This window comes from Molossus molossus, unplaced genomic scaffold (genome assembly GCF_014108415.1).
Source record: "Molossus molossus isolate mMolMol1 unplaced genomic scaffold, mMolMol1.p scaffold_m16_p_21, whole genome shotgun sequence".
In the NCBI taxonomy this organism is placed as follows: domain Eukaryota; kingdom Metazoa; phylum Chordata; class Mammalia; order Chiroptera; family Molossidae; genus Molossus; species Molossus molossus.
In genome coordinates, this window is record NW_023425357.1 from 6,081,493 (window position 1) to 6,102,902 (window position 21,410).

Genomic DNA, 21,410 nt, shown 5'->3' on the forward strand with positions numbered 1-21,410 from the left:
CCTTAGGCAAGTTACTTAACCTCTCTGTGCTGATAATAATAGTAACCTGCATCAGGGCTGTCATGGGGATTAAATTGAGATGCGATATGTAAAGCACTTAGAACAATGCCTGGCACACATGAGCATCAGTAAGTGGTGACGATTATTATTATTATCACTTAATGTCTCTTTTTCTTTCATCTCTCTTGACTGTCACCCTCTCCCTGTCCTCTCATTTTTCTCTCCCCTCATTTCTGTCCTGACATCCATCTTACCCCCACGCTCCTTCTCTCTCTTCCCATCTCTCTTCTCCATCTCTTTACCCCCACCCTATGTCTTTCTTCCTCTCCCCCTATATCTTGACCTCCTCCTCTTTCTCACCCTGCCCTCCCCCCCCCTTCTCCTCCACCCTGCCTTGTCACATTCCAGACTCTCAGAAGACTCTCAGTCCTCGCTCCTCTCCAAACCTGTCAGCAGCCTGTTTCAGAACTGGCCCAAACCACCTCTGCCGCCACTCCCCACAGGAACCGGGGTCCCCCCTTCAGCTGCTGCGGCCCCAGGGGCCACCTCACCCTCAGCCTCCTCCTCCACGTCCACCCGCCACCTCCAGGGTGTGGAATTCGAGATGCGGCCACCTCTGCTCCGCCGGGCTCCCAGCCCCTCGCTGCTGCCCACGTCGGAGCACAAGGTCAGCCCTGCACCCCGGCCCTCGTCCCTGCCCATCCTGCCTTCGGGACCCCTCTATCCGGGCCTCTTTGACATCCGCAGCTCTCCCACTGGAGGGGCAGGGGGCTCGGCTGACCCCTTCGCCCCTGTGTTTGTGCCACCGCACCCGGGGATGTCCGGGGGGCTTGGCGGAGCCTTGTCAGGGGCCTCCCGCTCCCTCTCACCAACCCGCCTGCTTTCGCTGCCCCCGGACAAGCCCTTCGGCGCTAAACCTCTGGGGTTCTGGACCAAGTTCGATGTGGCTGATTGGCTCGAGTGGCTGGGCTTGGCTGAGCACCGAGCCCGGTTCCTGGACCACGAGATTGATGGCTCGCACCTGCCCGCCTTGACCAAGGAGGACTACGTCGATCTGGGTGTGACCAGGGTGGGCCACCGCATGAACATCGACCGGGCTCTCAAATTTTTCCTGGAGAGGTGATGGCTGGCTCGGACGGACCAGCCCGTCCACAGAACCCTCGAGCCCACTGGCCTTTGGACCTCTGACCCCTGACCGTTATTCTCTCCCTGGGCCAGGGACTCTGCTACAACTGTGCCCTGCCCTCATCTCCCGAGGCTGGAGGTCACCAGGTGGCCTGATTCCAGCCAGACATTTGCACCTCACAGGAGGGGCAGCTACTAAGAGAGAGACTGTGTGTGTGAAGTGGGGAGCGGAGGGGGTGGGGATGGAAGAAATCACACAGGGGGGTAGAGAAGGAGGGAAGGGTCGATTCTGGGGAGTGGGGGGACAGACAGAGCCATAGAGGGCCAGCCCTGAGCCTGACTGGATGGGGGTCATCCCCCCAGGCCGCAGGGGAAGGGGGTGCCCTCAGATTCCACCACCTGCCACCCCTCTAATAACCCTTTCCCCCCTCTCCAGGCCCCTCTGTTCTCCCGCCTTCACCTCTCCCTAGCACACACAGCAGCCCCCCCCCCCCGGCCTCTTGCACGCCTCCTTTGCACGCCTGCTTGCCTCTGTCCCCACCCTGGGCTACAATTTTGCACAAATTTGCCCTCTCGCTGTCTTGCACACTCCGCCTTTGCTTCCGTCCCCCAAGGCCCTCATCTGTTTCCCTTGCACACATTGCATTTCTTTTCCCACACTCCACACGCCCTGCTCTCTCCAACTCTGGCTTGCACGCTCCTCCCTTGGCGCCCTCCCTGCTGCACCTCACTTCTGAAGATCTCTGGGCCCTTGCTGCAGACACACTTGGGACACCCTTCCCCTCACCATTCACAGGCTCCATGCACACATCTACTCTCTGAAACACCCTTCTCTTTATTCAGCTCTTGCACACTTGCTGTCCCGTGCACCTCCCCTGACACGCTTGCCTCCATTTTCTTTAAGCACTTTCCCCTCTTGAACCCCCACATTCTTACTCTACCCACCTCTGCCCATCACCGTGACACCTCAGATCCCCTTGCCCCGCCCCCTCTTGCACTGTCACTTCTCGCACAGCTTGCACACGTGCTTCCCAGGCACTGTTTCTCAAGTGCTCATTCCTCTCCTCTGCCAGGCTTCCGCTCTCCTGCTCTCTCCTTTTCCAAATCTTTGTCCATCTCTGTTGACTCTCGTGGACTTCCTTGCACACGCTCGTACACTCTCCCTGCACCTCGCTGCTCTTCTGAAGCTCCTTTCTGTTCTTTGGCGATGCCCTTGCACACCGTGGCTTTGCTGCATTCTCACGCGTGAGTCGCGACTTGTTTTTGTCTGGTGACTTTCTCCATCTCCCTGGGGAACACTTCTGCCTCGTGCCTTTTGCACACTCGTCTCACTCCACACTCTCGGCCTGTGTTATGGTTTCTTTTTCCTGGCAGCTCTGTTATTTGTCCCAGGGAAGGCACCGCTCCTGCGGCCATTCTCACTCCGCCTGTCCTCGTCTGTCTGTTCTTTCTGGCACGAGAAGACCCTGTGCACATCCACTTCTTGCTCACCATGCTTCCTCTTCTCCCGGCTCCAGTCTTCGCCCTCTGGCACATCCTCCCTCCTCTCTTCCCAGTCCTTCCTGGGCCATCTGTCTTTCCATTTTGCACGAAGACCCTTCCCTTCAACCCTTTCCTCTCTCCAAGAAACCCCTTCTCCCTCTGGCATGGCTGTTGCTTCCTGCACGCTTCCTCCCCTCCCTTTGTTCCTGGGGCTTGGGAATTTTAAACCACCCCTTCCCCTGGGAAGCCCCCTCCCCTACTGTGGGTAAAGGGGGGAGGGCAATGCCCTCAGGTCCCCCCATGTTCAGCTGCCAAAGAAGGGAGCTCCCCCTCCTTCCCCCAAGCCCTTTCCCCCTCTGCTGCCCCCCACCCTCGAGGGGAGGGGCTCCGTCCATGGGGGGAGGGTGCTTGCAGCCCTCTCCCCTCACCACGTCAGGGATCTGCGGGGAACCTTGTGGGAGGGTCGTGGGAGGGGGGAGGGGTAGCAAGGAGGGGGCAGAGGTCGTGCCGGGCCCCTACCCGCCCCCTCCCCCTTGTCGGATGCCCCCGTCCGCAGGGGGCCTGCGCGGCGCCTGTCTATCAAGGGCTTGTTCATTCTGGATGGGTGCCGCGGGGTTGGGGAGGGTGTAGGGGGTGGGGAGGGGGGAGGAGAGGCTGGGGTGGGGAGGGGGAAGGGACTGGATGGGGGTGCAGCGTGGGGTGGAGAGGTGAGACAAAGCAAAAAGTTACAATAACAAAAGAAAATACGAAAAAAGAACCCTAGAACACACAAAAAAAAATCCAGAAAAAAACCTGAAATCAAAGCCCGGAGAACTGTCTTCCAAGGGGGGTGGGAAGAGGAAGAGAAGGGGGCGGATCAGGACGTCTGGTTCTCGCTGAGACAGGGATCTGCACGCGTTGAAAGCCCGGCGCCCAGGTCTTCCCTCTCGCGGGCCTCAGTTCATCCCTCAAGGGATTGGGACCCAGGCGTCCATCTGCAGGGACTGGGGAAGACTAGGAAGGCGGGATTATATTATGGGGGTTCGTCCCTACCCCCCATCATCTGCCCTGACTACCCACCAAGATTTTGCAGAGAGAAATGGCTTTTGTACCAGGTCATTCTTTATAATTAAACTCACAGTATCCACCCCCTCGAGCCGGCCCCGCCTCCTTCCTGGGGAGGCCTTGCCCCCTTCCTCGGGGGATCCGGGTGAGTCGCCCGAACCAGCTGGGCGGTGCGCAAGCGCAGCCGGGGCCCGTCCCCACTTGTCAGTCTTCCTCGGTCGGCTCCGCCCCCAGAGCCTCGAGCATGCGCCGTCGGACCAGGGAGCGGCGCAGGTGCAGGCGGTAATCGCTCAGCAGCAGTTCGTCGTGGCGCACGAGCGGGTGCGCGAACCCGCGGAGCCAGAGCCCCGAGCGCAGCAGGCGCGAGCGGGTCTGGAAGTCCGTGACGGTGATGAGCCACCTGAGGGGGCGGGGCCAAGAGGAGAAGGGCAAGGGTGGAGATGGAAGGGCAGTCGCCGGTGGTCCCAGCCCCACCTCTGATCGTCGAAACGTCCCTGCCTGGTCCCTGTTCGTTTACCGACTCCGGCCCCTCAACCTGTCGCTCCGTCCCTAAACCCCTCTCCAGCCCTGTCTTCTCGACGCAGTCCACCTGTACTGCCACCCTCACCTGGGCCATCCTTGGCCCAGTCCTCGCTGTCAGCCTGGTTTGTTCCTCGAATCGCGGTCTATGGAGATTACACGCTTTCAAAGCGCCGCACCAGGGCTGGACCTGCACCCAGCAACTTCAGACCCCGCCCCTGGGTCCAGCCCCACCCTTTTAGTGTGGCTCTCCGGCCCGGGCCTTGATCGGAGTCCCTCCTGGCCCCCCTCAAAGTAGACGCCAATCACTCTGCGCTGCGCTCAGTCCAGGCTCCGCCCCCACACCTCGGTCTTGACGGTCCCCGCCATCCCCTGAGCCATTCAGAGTCCGTTCACTCCAGCTCCCGCCTTCTCTCTGGTCTCACCTGGCCCTGCCCCCGCGCCGCGCTCACTCTCGGCCCCGCCCCGTCCCAGTTCCATAAACTCGCCCTTCTGGAGTCACTCCAGGCTCCGCCCCCCACTACCCTAACTTCCCAGATCCGCCCAATCGCCCCCTCCGCCCGGACTCGGTTCCTAATCCCGCTCTCACTGGACCCCACCCCTCACCGCCTCCGCCCCGCCCTTCCAGTTCCCCAGGCTCCGCCCCTCAATGTCCCTCTAGGGGCCGCCCCACCCCCGCCGCGGGCTCACCGGTTCCTGCGCCCCGCAGTCCCACAGATGACGTTCATGTTCTCAAAGCGGATGCTGCTCACGCGGCCGCTCTGCATGGCCCCGGGTAATTCGGCCTCCAGCGCCTGCAGCACCTCCAGGTGGGTAAGGTCCTCCTCAGTCTGAGGGAGTCGGAGAGGGAGCCTCAGCCGGTGACACCGGGTTCACTCCGGGTTCAGAAGTCCCCACCCTGCACCCCATCTGCAGAACTTGCCAGAGTCCCAGGTGGCAAATGAGGGGCAAGCATCACACCTAATCAAAGGGTCCTGTCCCTCTTGTCAGAGGCGGGAGGACAGGCATCTCTCAGGGAGAAAAGCATCTATTGTCATTCAAGGTCATTCTCCAAAACATCAGTTCTCACCAAGCTGATTTGTCGAAAGCCAACGAACAGTTGGCTGAGTGATTCACCAACTTGGCCAACTTGACCAAATCTACTGAAAACTTTTCCAGCAACCTGCATTGGATGGCAAGCTTTTAGCAGCTCTTGAAGATTTCCTCAAGGATTTGAGTCGTACCCTTTTCTTTTTATATTCATACAAGCATTTTAAGGAAGGTTCAGTTGTCAAAAACTACGGGTCATAGAGGGTTTTGACTTCCTGTGAATGTTTAACATTCAGAAACATTCAGCACTATCACATTTTCATCATGCCATTGTCATAGAATATAAAATTGCCGAGGGACTAAAATGAAATCCAGAAATTGGTCTCCTCCAGGAAGGCAAGCCTTGGGTGTGTGGGGGAAGGGGTGGGGCTCCGCATTCAAAGCCACGAAGAAGAGGATCATTGGGGTGGGGATTCATCCCTAAAACAAGGACAGCAATCCTTGTGTTGGGGTCAAGTCACCCAGGTCAGCGGAGGGAGAGCCTCTGAGCCCTGTGGCCGGTACACAGTAAATGTCCCATGAATATCTACTCTTCTCACTTAACTTTTTTTTTTTTTTTTATCCTCACTCGAGGACATTTTTCCATTTTTTGTTCAGGTAGAGCGGGAGGGAGAGAGAGGAACAGAGAGAGAGAGAGAAACATCGACGTGAAAGGAACACATCGAGCGGCTGCCACCCGCACAACCAACCAGGGTCGGGGACAAACTGCAACCGAGGTACATGCCTTAGCGGGAATCGAACCCGGGTCTCTCAGGACCGCAGGCCGACGCTTAAACCGCTGAGCCAAACCGGCCAGGGCTTCTCTCTTAACTTTTGCACAAGTGGGACCCTAATAGATATCTCCTCTGACTGAGGTCAGGGATTGCCAAAGGATTTGTACACTGAATAACGAGTTTGGTAAATCTATTAAAAACATGAACTTTTTTCTTATATTTTTGCTAAATCTGTGAACTTGACAGAATTTCATAGCAGGCCTCTTTAGCCTCAGTCTTCCCTCTCTCTGCCTTTCAATCTCTTCCCTTCTCTGCCCCTTGTTCTCCCTTCCCTCTGCCCCACTGGAATCAGCAGGAATACATTTGACAACTGACTCTTTGACATATTCACAATCAATTTTTAGCAACGTGTACTGGTGCCAAGCCCACAGGTGGTAAGCCCCAGAGCCTGGATTCAGACTCTGTCCACCTGGCTCTGTGCCCATGTCCCTTCCACCACCCTGCCCAATGCCACAAGGGCTTGGGACCACTCACCGAGGTCTCCATGCACAGGCAGAGGGGCTGGGCCGTGGGTGGTGTGGGGAACTTCCGGATGCACGGGAGCTCTCGGTCCAGTGCCTCATATTCTGCAATGACCTGGTGCAGGTACTGCTTCCTGGGGGAGAGAGCAAGTGGGCAAGGACCTCCAAGGCTAGGGGTCACTGTCATCACACTCCAGGGAGCTGAAGTCAGGAATCATGGGGCCGGGGACTACCTACGAGGATTTGGTGGGCCTGCCCAGGCTCCAAGCTTGTGTCTCTTCTGAGTTCTCAAGGTCCACAAGGAGGGCTCCTGGGGATGGAGAAGCCAGTGTCAGCTGCCCTGAGCACTCCTCACACATTATTCCGCTTAAATGGGCATCGCCGAGTGCTGCCCATGCCATCCCCAGAATAGCTCTTGTTATTAAGCTACTGTCTCTCAGCTCCAAGCTCCACCCTTCCACACCAGGCTCTACCAAATTCATTTCGGCTCTGACAGCTGGGTTCCTACTAGAGTCCTGTTAGGCTCTACCTAAAGGTGGCCCTAGAGGGAGACTGCAAGGCAGGAGGAAGAGAAAGGGACGTGGCCCTTTTTTGCTTCCCATTGCAGTCATCCCAGCCTTGCTTCTTCACAATGTCAGTTCACTCCAGCAGCAGCATTTGAATCCAGTTTGAGATTTTTCCAACACTCCCAGAAACAGCCTCCGGACTAGAACTTGAGACTGATAACAGCTCTTAAATCTGGGCCCTTCTAGACAACCCCACAGTCGGCTAACTGGCTCTTTATGGCCAGCTGCTAGTTGTCTTACATACTCTATTTCTCCCTTCCTCTACAATCCTAGAGTTTTTGCTGCACATGGTCACCTGGCTAAAGACAACAGCCCCCAGGCTCCTTTGCAGCTAGGTGTGGCATGTGACCAAGTTCTCACCCACAGTGTTAGAGGGAGTGAGGGTGCATCTTTGGAGTCATTTGCTTAAAAGAAGATTGTTTGTCTAGACTGGTTGCTCCTTCCCTTCAACCAGAATGTTGATGTGGCCATAAGTCAGCTTCAACCATGCTAAAGATGGTGGAGCCACAATACAGAGGGAACATGGGTCCCTGAGTCATCCCAGAGTGAGATGTCCCACCGATCTGAAACACCTGCTTCCTATTATACAAGACAGAAATACACTGTCTCCTTAAAGCCATTGTGTTTGGGAGTCCCTTTGTTACAGCAGCTGAACAAAGCAGAATGCAGGGCCTAACAGCCAGGAGCTGGCCTGGCGTCCCAGGCAGGCCCTGGTGCTCTCCTGTTGACATACACAATTTCACAGAACACCACCATCAGCCAAGACCACTCTGTGACCACAATGGACCAGGATCAAAATAAGACCACTTCTGAATCATGTCTCGACACAACAAAATGTGAACACGGCCCACAACACAAAAATGACCTAACATCCCCCTCTTGGCTCAGATTCTGCTTCTTTTCCAATCAGAGCGTTAGTTCCATTCATTCCTCCTTCCTTGGGGACTTGCCTCCACTTTCTGCCAGCATCTGATCCGGAGGGAAACCCTGCTTCCCTAAGCCCTGCCAAAGTCACCTAACCCAGCCCAGCTCCTCTAAGTCCTCTTTGACACCCCTTATGCAGATGTTTCTACCATCTCCTTCATTACAAGTCAATAAATTCAGTGTGTGCCTCTCTCTCATTCTCTCTCTTTCTCTCTCTCTCTCTCTCTCTCTCTCTCTCTTTCTCTCTCTCTTTCCCTATCTCTCTCTCTCTCACACACACACCCACACACACAGATTGTAGCATTTGCCAGTTTCAAGGTGTCAATACTCACACCATGACCAATTTCATGCTACCCACAGTTTTAACAACCAGTTTGCAAAACTCAACAATGGGTTCTTGTGAGCCAGTACAGCTGTACCCTGGCACTCAATTATGTCACAACTGTGCTCCTGGTGGTCTTTGACTTCAGGGCATTGACAAAGCTTAGCTTGTACCCTAGTAAGTCTACCTCTCTGCTCCCTGTCCTCCCACCTCCCACACGTCCCACTGGGCAGCTGAGGTGATTTTTACTTCTGAGCATCCCATGCTTACAAACCATCAGAGGCTTCCTTTTGCCTTCAGGATCAAGTCCCGTTGTTTAAAATACAGCATTTCAGGGTCTACTCCAGACCTACCAGATCAGAATCTGCATTTGAACAAGATCCCCTTTGAGAAGCACCTGCCCTGTGTGTGGTCACCCCTGTTGACCTCCCTGATCATTCCCCTCAATCCCTCCAACACAATAATCTCTTCAAATCCATCTATTTAACAATAATAATAACTACATGGTTACAGTCCCTTTTAAAAAAGCCGAGCACTTGCCCTGGCCGATTTGGCTCAGCGGATAGAGCATCGGCCTACGGTCCAGAGAGACCTGGGTTCGGTTCCCGCTAAGGGCACGTACCTTGGTTGCAGTTTGTCCCCCGCCCTGGTTGGTCGTGTGGGTGGCAGCCTCTCGATGTGTCCCTTTCACGACAATGTTTCTCTCTCTCTCTCTCCCCCTCCAACTCTATCTGAACAAAAAATGGAAAAATGTCCTCGGGTGAGGATAAAAAAGTAAAAATAAAATAAAATAAAAATAAAAAGCCGAGCACTTTCAAAAGTACTTCTTTCCACTACATCCGGATAGTGTAGTTTAACAGAGGATGAAACAGAAGCACAAAGAGGTTAAGTGGCTTGCCTAAGGTCACAAAGCCCATAGTATCGAAATAAAAATCCAGGTGTCTGGATCCAGGGTCTGTGTTCCCAATCCCCCCAGTCTGCTGCCTTTCTTGTCTAGAAAACAGCTTCCTAATTCCTCTTTTTCTCTAGTCATCCCATCAAGAATAGCATTTTGAAATATAGATCTGATCATACTGCCTACTTCCTCCCAAGACTTCTCAATTAAAGTATCCCAATTATCCTTGAGGTAAATTAAGTCCAAAGTTCTCCCTGTGGCTCACAAGACCACACAAGATCTGACCCTGCTGCTGTCTTAAGCCTGGTTGGGCACAGTCACCCTCGTTTGCTGAATTCCGGAAACACTGCCTTTCTGTGACTGGAACTGTCCATGTTTCCTCCTACCTCAGGACCTTGGTCTTTAAACATCTGCAGAAACTTCCCAGAATAATCTTCAGCCCCAAGACTCAGGAGCACTTACCATTGTCCATTGTAGGTTATTAATTATTCGTGAGATGTTTTTCACATCCGCCCTCCCTGCACAAGAACAGGCTGCATCATTTCATTCATTAGGCTCTACAGGTAAAATACTTGGGCTTTCTAATGCCCTAAGCCAAAGTTTGCAACCTGATCAGCTAAAAATGTTATTGGTTCCAAAATACCACAAAGAAAACAATGGAATGAAAAATGAACAAATGTTGATATACAAAACCAGCCAACTGGTCAACTCAATTCCACTCAGCTATTCTACAGCTAGACACAAATGATATTGATCAGGTAAGTGCTTCAGTCTAGGTTAGAGATGTGGTAAGGCGGGGTTTCCAAAGGAAAGAGTCCTTCAAAGACACTAAAAGACAACTGACAGAGTTATGATGTCTGTTTTGCAACCAGGGCATTTGTTATGCCTAACATAGCACCTGGCACATAGTAGGTGCCTATAGCCAACACCGGGAAAGGAGACCCCTTCAGCCATTCCTATCCTCCTTCCCTCACTTGGGTGGAGGGTCCATTCCTCACTTATGCAACTCAAGGGAGGCTCACTGATCTCCAGTTCCCTTGGGGATATCCCATCAAGTTTAAACCAATGCCTTCCAACCCCACTGTTTATCATAATTACCAGGTAAACATTCCAGAAATATAGATGCTAATACCCCAGTCCTAGAAATTCAGATTAAATTGGATCTGATGTGGGATTAGGTATAGGTTTTTAAAAATTCTTCCACCTCATGTGTAGCTGGAGTTGAGGACCCCTGACTGAAATAATCATGACAATTTTATTTCTTTTGCCAGCAATAGAGACAAGAATGAGCAGGGGACTGAGTGCTGATCAATAAAGTATGAAAAGAGATCATTTGGGAGTTTTTAAGATGAAGACCTCTGGAAGTGATGCCTGGAACTGTGGCAGCCATTTTGTGACCATGAGGTTAGCTGGTGTGCAAAGGGAATATATCCCAGACCAAAAAGCATGAAAATAGAAACTGGGCTTTTGATGACATCATTGAGCTGCTGGCTCAACCAAACCCAAATCCCACTCCATCCCACCTGTGAGCTTCATTTTTGGGTGAGATAATGACTTTCTTTTTCTTTACACTACATTAAGTCTCGTTTTCTATTACCTGCTAGCCAAATGCATTCTTTTTAATATATGTTTTTATTGATTTTTAGAGCGAGAGAGGAAGGGAGAAAGAAACATCCATTGGCTGCCTCCTGCACACCCCTTACTGGGGATGGAGCTTGCAACCAGGGCATGTGCTGAGCCATACTGGTCAGGGCACCAAATGCATTTCTACCAAGATAGTACTCAATAAATGTTGAATGAGTGAATGAATGAATGAATACACTGTGCTAAAGAAGGCCAGTAGGGAGCCCTGGAACATAAGCCTGAAGTTGTCAGCTGGCATCAGGCCACACAGGGCCTTGAACACCAGGCTGAGAGTCTGGGACTCTGTCCTTGGAGTGATGAGGAATGAGGGAGAGCTGTGAGCAGGGGAGAGACAGAATCGGCACTAGTGTCAGAAAGACCCCTCTGGAGCCATGTGGGCAATGGCTGGAGGGAAGAAACTGGAGACCGGAAAGGTAGGAGGAGAAAGGGTCCATATGGAAGAAGACAAGACCTGAGCTGGAGCTGTGGGGATGGAGAGGCTGGAGTGGGGCAGAGAGAGTAGGCAGAAAGATGGGGCTGGGGACTGATGACTATGGGAGGAAATGAGGGACAGCACCTGGGATCTAGTCCAGTGATCAGGTTGGCGATGGGCCCATTAGAAGATGAGAAGCAAGGAGGAGGAATGATTCGGGGGGAAGATGCTGAGCTCAGTGTGGGAGACAAGAAGAGTGGGAGAACCAGAGCAGGATGTCTAGGGGAATAATGGCCTCAGAAGAGTAGTTAAGGTCCCAGAGGTTCATGGGAAATGTAGTTCTGGGTTCAGAATATTGTCCAGGGAAATTCAGAGGCTCATGGGAAATGTAGTGTGAACTCCAAAGAATACTGCTCAGGAATCTGGTCGACCTAAGAGTCTGGGTGGTTCTCCCTTTGGAAGGCCAGTGACTCACTTGAGGCCACACTGGAGGCCAGGGCTACCACACAATACATGAAGAAAATCCCACACACACACACATACACACACACACACACTTACACACAAACACACAGACAGACAGGGCTCAGTACCTGCTTCCCTGTGCATGCTGGGGGTGCCCCGGGTGGAGCAGCACAGGGGCTCCACCTCTTGCTGCATCCTGGGAAGGTGGGTGGGGGATGTCTCAGGAGGGTGGGAAGAAGATCTCTGACTGGGCCACCCACCCCAGCTCTTTCTCCCCACTGCTGCCTCCTCTTCCTTTTTGAAGCCCCGGGGCACACATGCAGAAGAACCGGAAGGCTGAGATCCCGTCGAGATCCAGGTTCCTCTAACATCGGGGAGCCCCTGTGTGCCCCAATTTCTTCTTTCCCACTTTCCTGTTTCTTCCTCTATCTCTCCCTGTCTCCTGGAGTCTCTTCCCCCACCCCTCCCTCTCCCTCTCTCCTCCTCATTCTCTCCCCATCTCTCTACTCCCCTTCCTCTCTCCCTCTCTCCCAATCTTGTTCCCCTGATTTCTCCTACTCTCTCTCCCCATCTCTCCTCCACTCTTTCCCTTGATTTCTCTGCCCCCCACCTCCCCACTTCTTTCCCCCTCCCTGGTTCCATCTCCTCTATCAGTTTTCCCAACATCTCCCCCACCCCCTGTCCCTCCCTCTATTCATAGTTGTCTGCCTCTCTCTGACCCCATCACCCTCTCTCTGTGTCCCTACCTCTATCCCCATCTCCTCCCAGTCTCCACTCTCCATCTCTCCCCATCTCTCCTCTCTCATGGCTGCCTCTGCCCCGCCTCTTGGCTCCTCTCCCCTCTGTCAACCCCCTTGTGTTCCCACTTGCCCTCCGCTCATCCCTGTCTCAGCAGGAACTGCTTAAACAGTCAAGACTCAAACGGAAACTGGATTCTATATGGGGGAGGGAAAAGTGAGCAGGGGGCTTGGTTGCCATGGTACCTACAGAAGGAGGGGGAGGGGCTGGGGACTCTGACTTCTGGGTCTGAGGGAGGAAGGGGGCTGGGGGCCTGGATTCCTGGCTTTGGGGGCTTCTGGGTCCCAAGTGAAAAGGTCTAACCACCTAGGCATCCCTTCCTTTGTGTCTGCAGAGCTCACGGCAGAAACTGTGCCAGAGGAAGCTACACTTTCTTAGTTCTTCTGTCTGCCCTCCCAGCCTGTCTTTGCACCTGTATCGCCCGTTCTCTTCTCTCCACTTTCAGATGGTCTCCGTCTTGACTGCCCATTCATCCTGCTTGATAAGCATCAGTCTCCTGTTTCTTTCAGTAGTAGCACCTTGATCTTCTGAGTGATTTGTTCAGGGATGACCTTAGAAATCAATCAAGGAGCCCTGCTGGTATGGCTCAGTGGTTGAGTGTCGACCCATGCATTCCCCAAGAGGTCTCTGGTTCGATTCCCGGCCAGGGCACATGTCCAAGTTGTGAGCCCAATCCCCAGTGGGGGGCATGCAGGAGGCAACCAATGGATGTTCTCTCTCATCGATGTCTCTCTCTCTCTCCCCGTCTCCCTTCCTCTCTCTCTAAAATCAATAAAGAAAAAAAATTTTTTTTAATCAATCAAGGAAGCAGAGTCAACTCTTGGACTTTTGCTGAACTTGTTATTAAAGAGGATCTTAGTTTCCCCACTGAGGTTGCCAGGCTGGCCGGAGTCTAGGCTGGAGCTGTGGGGAGCCATCACAGAGCAAAGCAGACACAAGGATGCAGTCAGATTCCTGATGATGATTGGGGTTCCTGGATCCAGCCATGCCTGAAACTCGCATCCACACAATTAATTCCCCATTAGGCTTAGGTCATTTGTGTTTCTGTCATTGGCAATGAGCAGTCTAGACTTGAATAGACTCATTTCCAGACTCAGTTCCTCTGTGGTCCTGAATCCCTTTCCACTTCTTCAGGTATTTGTCTCCCGACCCCAGGTACACCTTGCTCCCAGAGCCCATCCATCCATCCCCAGACTCTATCCCTTCTGCCTCCTGACACTGCTTCCTCTCCTCTTCATTCCTGTGGCCAGAACAGCCCCTCAGGCCCCCCCCTCTCCCATCTGGACCCTCTCCCCAGCCTCCTCCTTGCCCCCCCCATCCCCATTCCTCTCCCCAGGGGTCCAGAGGGATCTCTCTGCACCCAGAGCTGCCCCAGGACTCCCTTGCTCACAGCCCTCCCACAGCTCCCAGCTCCCCTGGAAACACTTCAGCCCCTCAGCCAGGTGTTCGAGACCCACATGATCTGGTCCCGCCCTCCTCTCCCCCCTCCCCGCTTTAAACACTCTCCAGTCACCTTTCATTCATTATTTTATTTAACAAATGTTTCCCAGCCCACTTCTCTGTCCATTCCCCACATGCTGTGCCTTCTAGAATGCCCTTCGAGACTCCACCTTTCCCAGTGTCCAAATACTCTCATCCTTTTATTTTATTTTATTTATTTATTTATTTTTTTATCCTCACCCGAGGACATTTTTCCATTGTTCAGATAGAGCGGGAGGGAGAGAGAGAGAGAGAAACATCGACGTGAAAGGGACACATCGAGTGGCTGCCACCCGCACGACCAACCAGGGCCGGGAACAAACTGCAACCGAGGTACATGCCCTTAGCGGGAACCGAACCCGGGTCTCTCTGGACCGCGGGCTGACGCTCCAACCGCTGAGCCAAACCGGCCAGGGCCAAATACTCTCATCCTTTTAATAAGAAGCTCAAATGCTCCCTCCTCCAGGAAGTCCTTCTTGGACTCCTCATCTTCCCAGTTGTGTTCTCTGTATTCTTCCTCTGCATGTTCTTTTTTTTTTTTTTAAATTAATACAGCCCTGGCCAGTTTGGCTCAGCGGTTAGAGCGTCAGCCTGCGGTCCGGAGAGACCCGGGTTCGGTCCCCGCTAAGGGCACGTATCTCGGTTGCAGTTTGTCCCTGGCCCTGGTTGGTCGTGCGGGTGGCAGCCACTCGATGTGTCCCTTTCACGTCGATGTTTCTCTCTCTCTCTCCCTTCCCCTCTCTCCCTCCCACTTCATCTGTACAAAAAAAAATGGAAAAATGTCCTCGGGTGAGGATAAAAAAAAAATTAATACATGGCTTTATTATTTTTTTATTGATTTTTTTTCTTTTCATCCTCACCTGAGGACATTTTTCTATTTTTCCATTGAGAGAGAGAGAGAAACATCGACATGAAAGGGACACATCGAGTGGCTGCCACCTGCACAACCCAACCAGGGCTGGGAACAAACTGCAACCGAGGTACATGCCCTTAGCAAGAACCGAACCCAGGTCTCTCAGGACCACAGGCCAACGCTCTAACTGCTGAGCCAAACCGGCCAGGGCTCTTTATTGATTTTTAAAGAGAGAGGAAGGGAGAAAGAGAGAGAGATAGAAACATTGATGAGAGAGAACATCAACTGGTCGCCTCCGGCATGCCTCCAACTGGGGATTTGGCCCACAACGTGGGCATGTGTCCTGACTGGGAATTGAACCGGCGACCTCTTCGTGCATGGGTTGATGCTCAACCAGTGAGCCACACTGGCCGGGCTCTGCATGTTCTTTATCTCCTCCTTCCCCAGACCTCTGAACACTGTCCACTGTGGGATTTGAACTTGTGTCTGCCTCCCCCACCAGACCAACAGTTCTTAACTTCTCTATGGCTCTCCAGCATCACCTCCCTCAGGAAAGTGCAGACTGCATATGTTGAGTGAATAAAAGAATGGCTATTGCCCTCTCTCCCTGTGACCCACACTCAGTAGCCCCAACCACGTCTTCCCTGTCCCTTCTGGTCCTCCTGAGGCTGCTGGAACATGGACTCTGAGTCAACAAACCAGGACTGAATGCCATGTCCAGGCTGTGCAACCTTGGGCAAATGTCTTCTCCTCTCTGAGCCTAGCTCTAGCTGCCTCTTCTGAAGCTCTTTCTTCCCTCCTTGGAGCGGTTTCTCTCTCTCCCTCCCTCTCTGCCTCCCTCCTTCTAACGTCTGCATCTCTAGGTTTCCCTCCGGGTGTCTCCATTTCTCTCTCTGTGTCTTCACTTTTCTTCCTCTCTGTCTGTCTGTCTTTGGAACCCTGCCTCATCTCGCTCTGTGTCTGAATTTGAATTACTATTTCACGTATCTCTATTTTATATCTTTCTGTGTCTGTCTCTGTACCTTTCTGGGTGTCTCTGTCTGTGTGTGTGTTCGTCTCCATTGCTCTGTTTCTCCATCTCTGTTTCTCTGCATCTATCTATCTCCTCCCCTGTCCCTCTGCCTTAGCCCCACCTGCCTCCCGCTGTCACTCACCTCATCTCTGTCAGGCCATATCTGTCCCACTCCCTGGCCTGGCTTGCAGCCTGGGACACAACTCCCTGAATCAGCATTTTCCTCCTATTCCAGAAATCATATTAGAGCCGCAGTGGGGGGTGGGGCTGTGGTAGCCCAGTCCGAGGGTTTGCCTCCCTCCATCTTCATCCGCACAGGCCCCGTGTTTGGCCTGCCTCTCTTCCCGGTGGTTGTTCTCTCCAGGGGCAGCACCAGGAGGAGCGGTGACTGTGTTTACACACACGTGTGCCTGTCTCTGGGTGTGTGTCTGCGTGTATTTCCAGGCATATTTGTGTGTGAATTTGTAGGTATTTGTGCAAACTCATTCATTCACTCATGCATCCATTTATCCAACTGTCCACTCATCTGTTCATCCATCAATCCTTCCTTCCATCCATCCATTCATCCATCCATCCATCCATCCATGCATCCATCCATCCATCCAAACTTCCATCCATTCACCCATCCATCCATCCATCCATCCATCCAAACTTCCATCCATCTATTCATTCTTCCTTTCTTCCTTCCATCTATTTATCCCTGTCTTTCCATCCATCCATCTGTTCATCCATCCATCCACCATCATTGCTTCCATCCACCCATTTGTTCATCCATCCACTCATCCATCCATCCATCCATTCTTCCACCCACCCCTCTATTTATCCATTTATTTGTTCATTTATTTATTCATTCAACTAACCAATATTTATCGAGTGCCTCCTGCGTGCCAGGCACCGTGTCAGACAGCGGGGACACAGCTATAAACAAAGTACAGTGCTGCCCCCATGTGCCCGGCAGTCCCTCTCAATGAGCCAAACTCCTTCCTGCCTCAGGCCTTGCACAGGCTGTTCTCCCTGTAGCTGTTCCCCTCCCCCCACTCCATCTTCACCTGACTCATGCCTACTCACCCTTCCAAGCTCAGTGCAGGTGTCACTTGCTCCATGACCTCCTCCCGACACTCACAGCACCCTGCACTTTCCATCATCTTCCCTGCTGGGGTTTTTGTCTTCTCTGTTCCCAGCTGCATCCCTGGTGCCTAGAACAGTGCTTGGCACACAGTAGATGCTCAGTAAGTATCTATCGAATGGCTGCACGAATTGAATTGAATGAATGCAGAAGACTGTCTGTCTCCTGGTTCCTGTTCAGTGCCCTATGCTATTCCAGGCGATGACAAGCAAGGTCCTCAAACTTCCCGAATGCAAACCACATAGTGGCTGAATGGCAGGACTCTGCATTCAGACCCTGGTGGCTTTGAATCTCAGCTCTGTGACCTTGGGTAGGGCACTTCCCCTCTCTGAACCTCAGGTTTCTCACTTGTAAAACGCAGTTAGAGTTCATAAGCAAATGCAGGTAATTACTAACTGTGACAATATTACCAAATACTAACCATTTTTCACCTTGTATAAATTTAATTTAATCCTCAAAATAACTTAGACATAGAATCTGGGTTTTATTTTTTTGTTAATCCTCACCCTAGGATACTTTTCCCATTGATTTTTAGAGAGAGTGGAAGGGAGCGAGGAGGGGAGAGAGAGAGACATTGATCGGCTGCCGTGGTCGCCTCCAGCATACGCCCTGGTATGTGCCCTTGACTGGGAATGGAACCCGTGACCCTTCCATGCATGGGCCACTGCTCTAACCACTGAGCAATTTCAGCCATGGCAGAATCTGGAGTTTAAAACATTTTCCTCATTCGCCCTGGGCAGTATGGCTCAGTTGGTTGAGTGCCATCATGTGCACCGAAAGGTCGCCGGTTGGATTCCCAGTCAGGGCACATACGGGGTGGCAGGTTCTATCCCCAGTCGGGGAGTGCATGGGAGGCAACTGATCCGTGTTTCTTTCTCACATTGATGTTTCTCTCTTCCTCTCCCTTCCTCTTTCTAAAAAATCAATAAAAAGAGAAAAGTTTTTCCTCATTTACAAAAAGGGAAACCGAGGCATTGAGAATATAATTCATCCAAGGTCACACAGTATAGACAGAGCAGAGCAGGGATTTGAACTCTGGTCCTTTGCACCCCAAGTCACACACATTGACCGGAGCACTACAGCTGCTTCTTAATGCTTGGGCAGCCTCAGACTCTGAGTGTCTGGGAAGGAGCCATGGGAATCTGGCAAGCCCATCTGTGCACATGTCTCTGCGCGTATGCATCGTGCACACTTCCTTCCGTGTGCCTCTTCCTGAGGAACGCGGCTGCCTGTGCATGGGGGCTGCTCCGCTGGCTGCCAGGGTCGGGTTGTGGGAGTGAGCTTTGGGGCGTCTGGACCTGCGTGCACACACTTGTGACTGTAGCTCTGGACCTTCTCCAAGGGATTTAACCTCCATGTGCCTCAGTTGTCCCCTCTGTGAAATGGGAATAACAACTGCGCAGAAAAGATTAAATGAGAAAATGCTTTCATAGCACTTAGCCCAGTGCCCAGAGCATCAGTGGCGATTATCATGAACTGCTATTACAGTACTATACCAGTAACTGTTTCTTGCCTTTTTTTTTTTTTTTGGTACGTGCCCCTAGCGGGAACCGAACCCGGGACTCTCTGGTCCGCAGGCCGATGCTCCAACTGCTGAGCCATACCAGCCAGGGCTTCTCGCCGATTTTAAGGAATATTCACTAAGCATCTACTTCAGTGGTTCTCAAACTTCCTAATGCCGTGACCCTTTAATACAGTTCCTCATGTTGTGGTGACCCCCCCCAACCATAAAGTATTTTCATTGCTACTTCATAACTGTAATTTTACTACTGTTGTGTCTTAGGTGACCCCTGTGAAAGGGTCGTTCGACCCCCAAAGGGGTCGTGACCCACAGATTGAGAACCGCTGATCTACTTGATGTCAATGCTTTACTTATACTGACTGTTTCTTTCAAACCCTTAGGAAACAGGTTTATGGTCCGTGTTTTCTTAATGAGGAGCCGGGCTCAGAGCAGAGAGCGCAAGATGACAAAGGCAGGAGCTGGCCCAGCAGGATTCAAACCCAGGGCCTGCTGGCACCTCCACCCCGGCTGAGACTCCTACCCCTGGCTCTGAGCCTCCGCCTGCCCTCCCACCGCCGGCCCGCAGAGCTCCTCAGATGAGGTGACTTGAAGTCCCGGGTCCTGCGGAGGAAGGGGGGGTGGGGGCTGGGACTCCACGGTCCGGGAATTGTAGGCAGCGAGACAAGTGGGTTCCTGGATCTGAGAATGGAGGTGGGTGGGAGCTACGTATCCCAGGTCCTGGGATTAGAGGTGACTGGGCGCCCGGACTGCTCTGTGTGAGAGAAGAGGGGCTGTGGGCTGGGACCCCTGGATCCTGGGGGAGCAGAAGGTCACGAGGCCTGATCTCTGGATCCTGAGGAAGCGCGCTGGGTCTCTGATGCTTCTGTCCGGGAAACTCTCCCTCCTCCCTCCCAGCGGCCGCGCGATTTCGGCTTTCAAGCCGCAGGTTCGGAGGGGAAGAAGGGGGGTGCAGGGGAGGAGGGCGGACCTGCGCCAGGAGCGGGGGGAGGAGCCGAGCGGGCACCGCGGCGGGCGTGCGGGGCTGCGGCGGCGGCGGCGGCGGCGGCGGCGGCTCGGGTGAGTCCGCTCCTCCCCTCCCCCTTGCCACAGCCCCCGCCCCAGCCCGATCCTGGGGGGCAGCCCGGGCTCGTGGGGGCGGGGGCAGGTGCAGAGGCAAGCCGATCTCCTGCCGGGGAGTGGGAGTGCTGCAGCGCTCGCTAGCTGCCCGGGGGAGGGGCACGTGGCCCTGGAAAGGGGGGTCCCGAAACACCTGGGTGTACCCCAACCTCGCGCACCCGTCTCCTGGGCATGGGGATCGTTTACCCACTCCACAGCCCCCAATGACTTAGGACTCTGAGGCCGCTCTAGGTTCCAGAGTTCATTCCTGTCCCCTGCAGTGCTTTGGGACCCCGGCATCACATAACTCCCCCCCCCCCCCAAAAAATTCCCATCCTTTCTGCAGCCAGGAGGCATTAAGGACTTCAACTCCCAGTAGCGCCTGCAGCGCCGGGCCTATAAAGTTGCTGCAGTGAGAGCGCAAGGCCTATCGGGAATTGTAGTCTCTAAGCTCATCGAGAGGTGGGGGCCCGGAGGTGGAAGCGGGTGGCTGGACCTCCCCGGGGTCCCCTGGGGTCAAGCAGCTGGCCAGAGTAGGACAAGATGTGAGGCTCGGACTAAGCCTTTTCTCCCGGCCACGGCCCTGAGATCTGACACCCCCTCTCACCAGTTTCCGCGCGTGGGGACGGGACCACAGCCCCTTGCCCGCCCTCCAATCCCCATGGGCTGCCGCCAGCCGCCGCCTCGGCTGCCACCCAGAAGACGGCAGGGATAAGCGCAGGTGAGTCTGACCATGCCTGTCTCAGAGCCCTGGTCTTCTGCAGAACCCCCACGACACCTGTCCATCTGTAAGCCCTGATCTGTCTGTCCCCAGTTCCCCCTGCACTCTCCTTCCAGTTTATCTCTATGTCTGGCTCCAAACCATGTGTCGCTATTGCCCCTCTCCCCACATCCACCTCTTTCTCCTAGTCCCTTCTCCTTAATGCTCCCCCCATCCAACCTTCCTTCTGGACCCATGTCTCCTGCCCAGCCCTCCTCTGTATCCTTTTGTCCATCTGTGATTGCTGGCTATGATCTGTCTGTCTCTTTTATTTCTGCACAGCATCCATTCTGTTCACTGTTTCTCTCTCCGAGATAACTGCTGTCCACAGTCTTGCCCGGCCCTCATCGCTGCCCCTCTGTTTGCCCCTCTCTCACACTGCCCTGAATCACACCCCAGCCTATTCTTTAGAGCTGTGCATTCCAAGCCTCAGTTCCTGACTTCTGTCTATTCATCAAACCCTCTCTTCTGAGCCCCAGTTTGTCCTTCCCATTATCTCTGTCTCCCCTCCCCTCATTTCTCCCTCCCTCAGCTTGGTCCCTATCTCTGCATCCTGCAGCTCCATCCTTCCCCAGCCACCACCACACATAACCATCTCTTATCTACCTCTATCCATCCCTCTCTCTTAGTCCTCTCCCTGTCTGTTCTGGCCTCCTTTCTGTCCCTTGGACACCACCAGCCCTTTCCCACCCTGGGCCGTTGCTCATGCTGTTCCTGCTACTTTGAATGCTTTTCCCCACTCAGCCCCACTGGCCTGTTCCATCTCATTCTTCAGGTCTCAGAGAGAGCGCCCCCCACCCCCCCACCGGCCCACCTCCAGGTTCCTTTGAGGCACATCCTTCCACTATTGTTTTTAGAGCTCTTCTCACAGTCTGAGAGTGTTTATGTGTGTTTGTGGATTTGTTTACACTTTGTCACCTCTCAGTGGATTGTGACACCAGGAAATTAGGGAATGCATGAGGTTCGTGCCCGGTTGGAGCTGCAGCAGTTGGCACAGAGCCTGGCATGTAGTTGGCACTCAATGAATATTTGTTGAAAGCATGA

The 21,410-nt window shown here is 53.5% G+C and overlaps 2 protein-coding genes across 3 annotated transcripts in view; one reads left to right on the top strand and one right to left on the bottom strand.

Annotated features, from left to right (window-relative positions):
• The window catches only part of SHANK1 (SH3 and multiple ankyrin repeat domains 1), a 46,307-nt gene extending 42,565 nt beyond the window's left edge, over window positions 1–3,742 (top strand). Inside the window, exon 24 of one of the 2 annotated variants that reach the window (XM_036273977.1) lies at window positions 409–3,742. In XM_036273977.1, coding sequence (XP_036129870.1) covers window positions 409–1,123 — 715 coding nt within the window. In that variant the 3' untranslated portion in view covers window positions 1,124–3,742. The remainder of the gene's footprint in view (window positions 1–408) is intronic. The other variant, XM_036273976.1, reaches the window with a different exon arrangement.
• CUNH19orf81 (chromosome unknown C19orf81 homolog) lies at window positions 3,691–12,057 on the bottom strand. Its single transcript, XM_036274121.1, has 5 exons — window positions 11,850–12,057; window positions 6,731–6,803; window positions 6,507–6,627; window positions 4,861–5,000; window positions 3,691–4,051 (listed from the first exon to the last, which is right to left on the bottom strand). The coding sequence occupies exons 1-5, from the start codon at window positions 11,914–11,916 to the stop codon at window positions 3,856–3,858; spliced, it is 597 nt and encodes a 198-aa protein (XP_036130014.1). The 5' UTR covers window positions 11,917–12,057; the 3' UTR covers window positions 3,691–3,855.
• Window positions 12,058–21,410: the final 9,353 nt, after the last annotated feature.

Excerpts from the sequence above, each read along its gene's own strand:
- CUNH19orf81 (XM_036274121.1), bottom strand. The coding sequence starts at position 11,916 with ATGCAGCAAGAGGTGGAGCCCCTGTGCTGCTCCACCCGGGGCACCCCC. Across the intron at positions 6,804-11,849 it reads CAGCATGCACAGGGAAGCAG|GAGCCCTCCTTGTGGACCTT; the intron begins GTACTGAGCCCT and ends CTCCATCCCCAG. Across the intron at positions 6,628-6,730 it reads GGCAGGCCCACCAAATCCTC|GAAGCAGTACCTGCACCAGG; the intron begins GTAGGTAGTCCC and ends TCTCTCCCCCAG.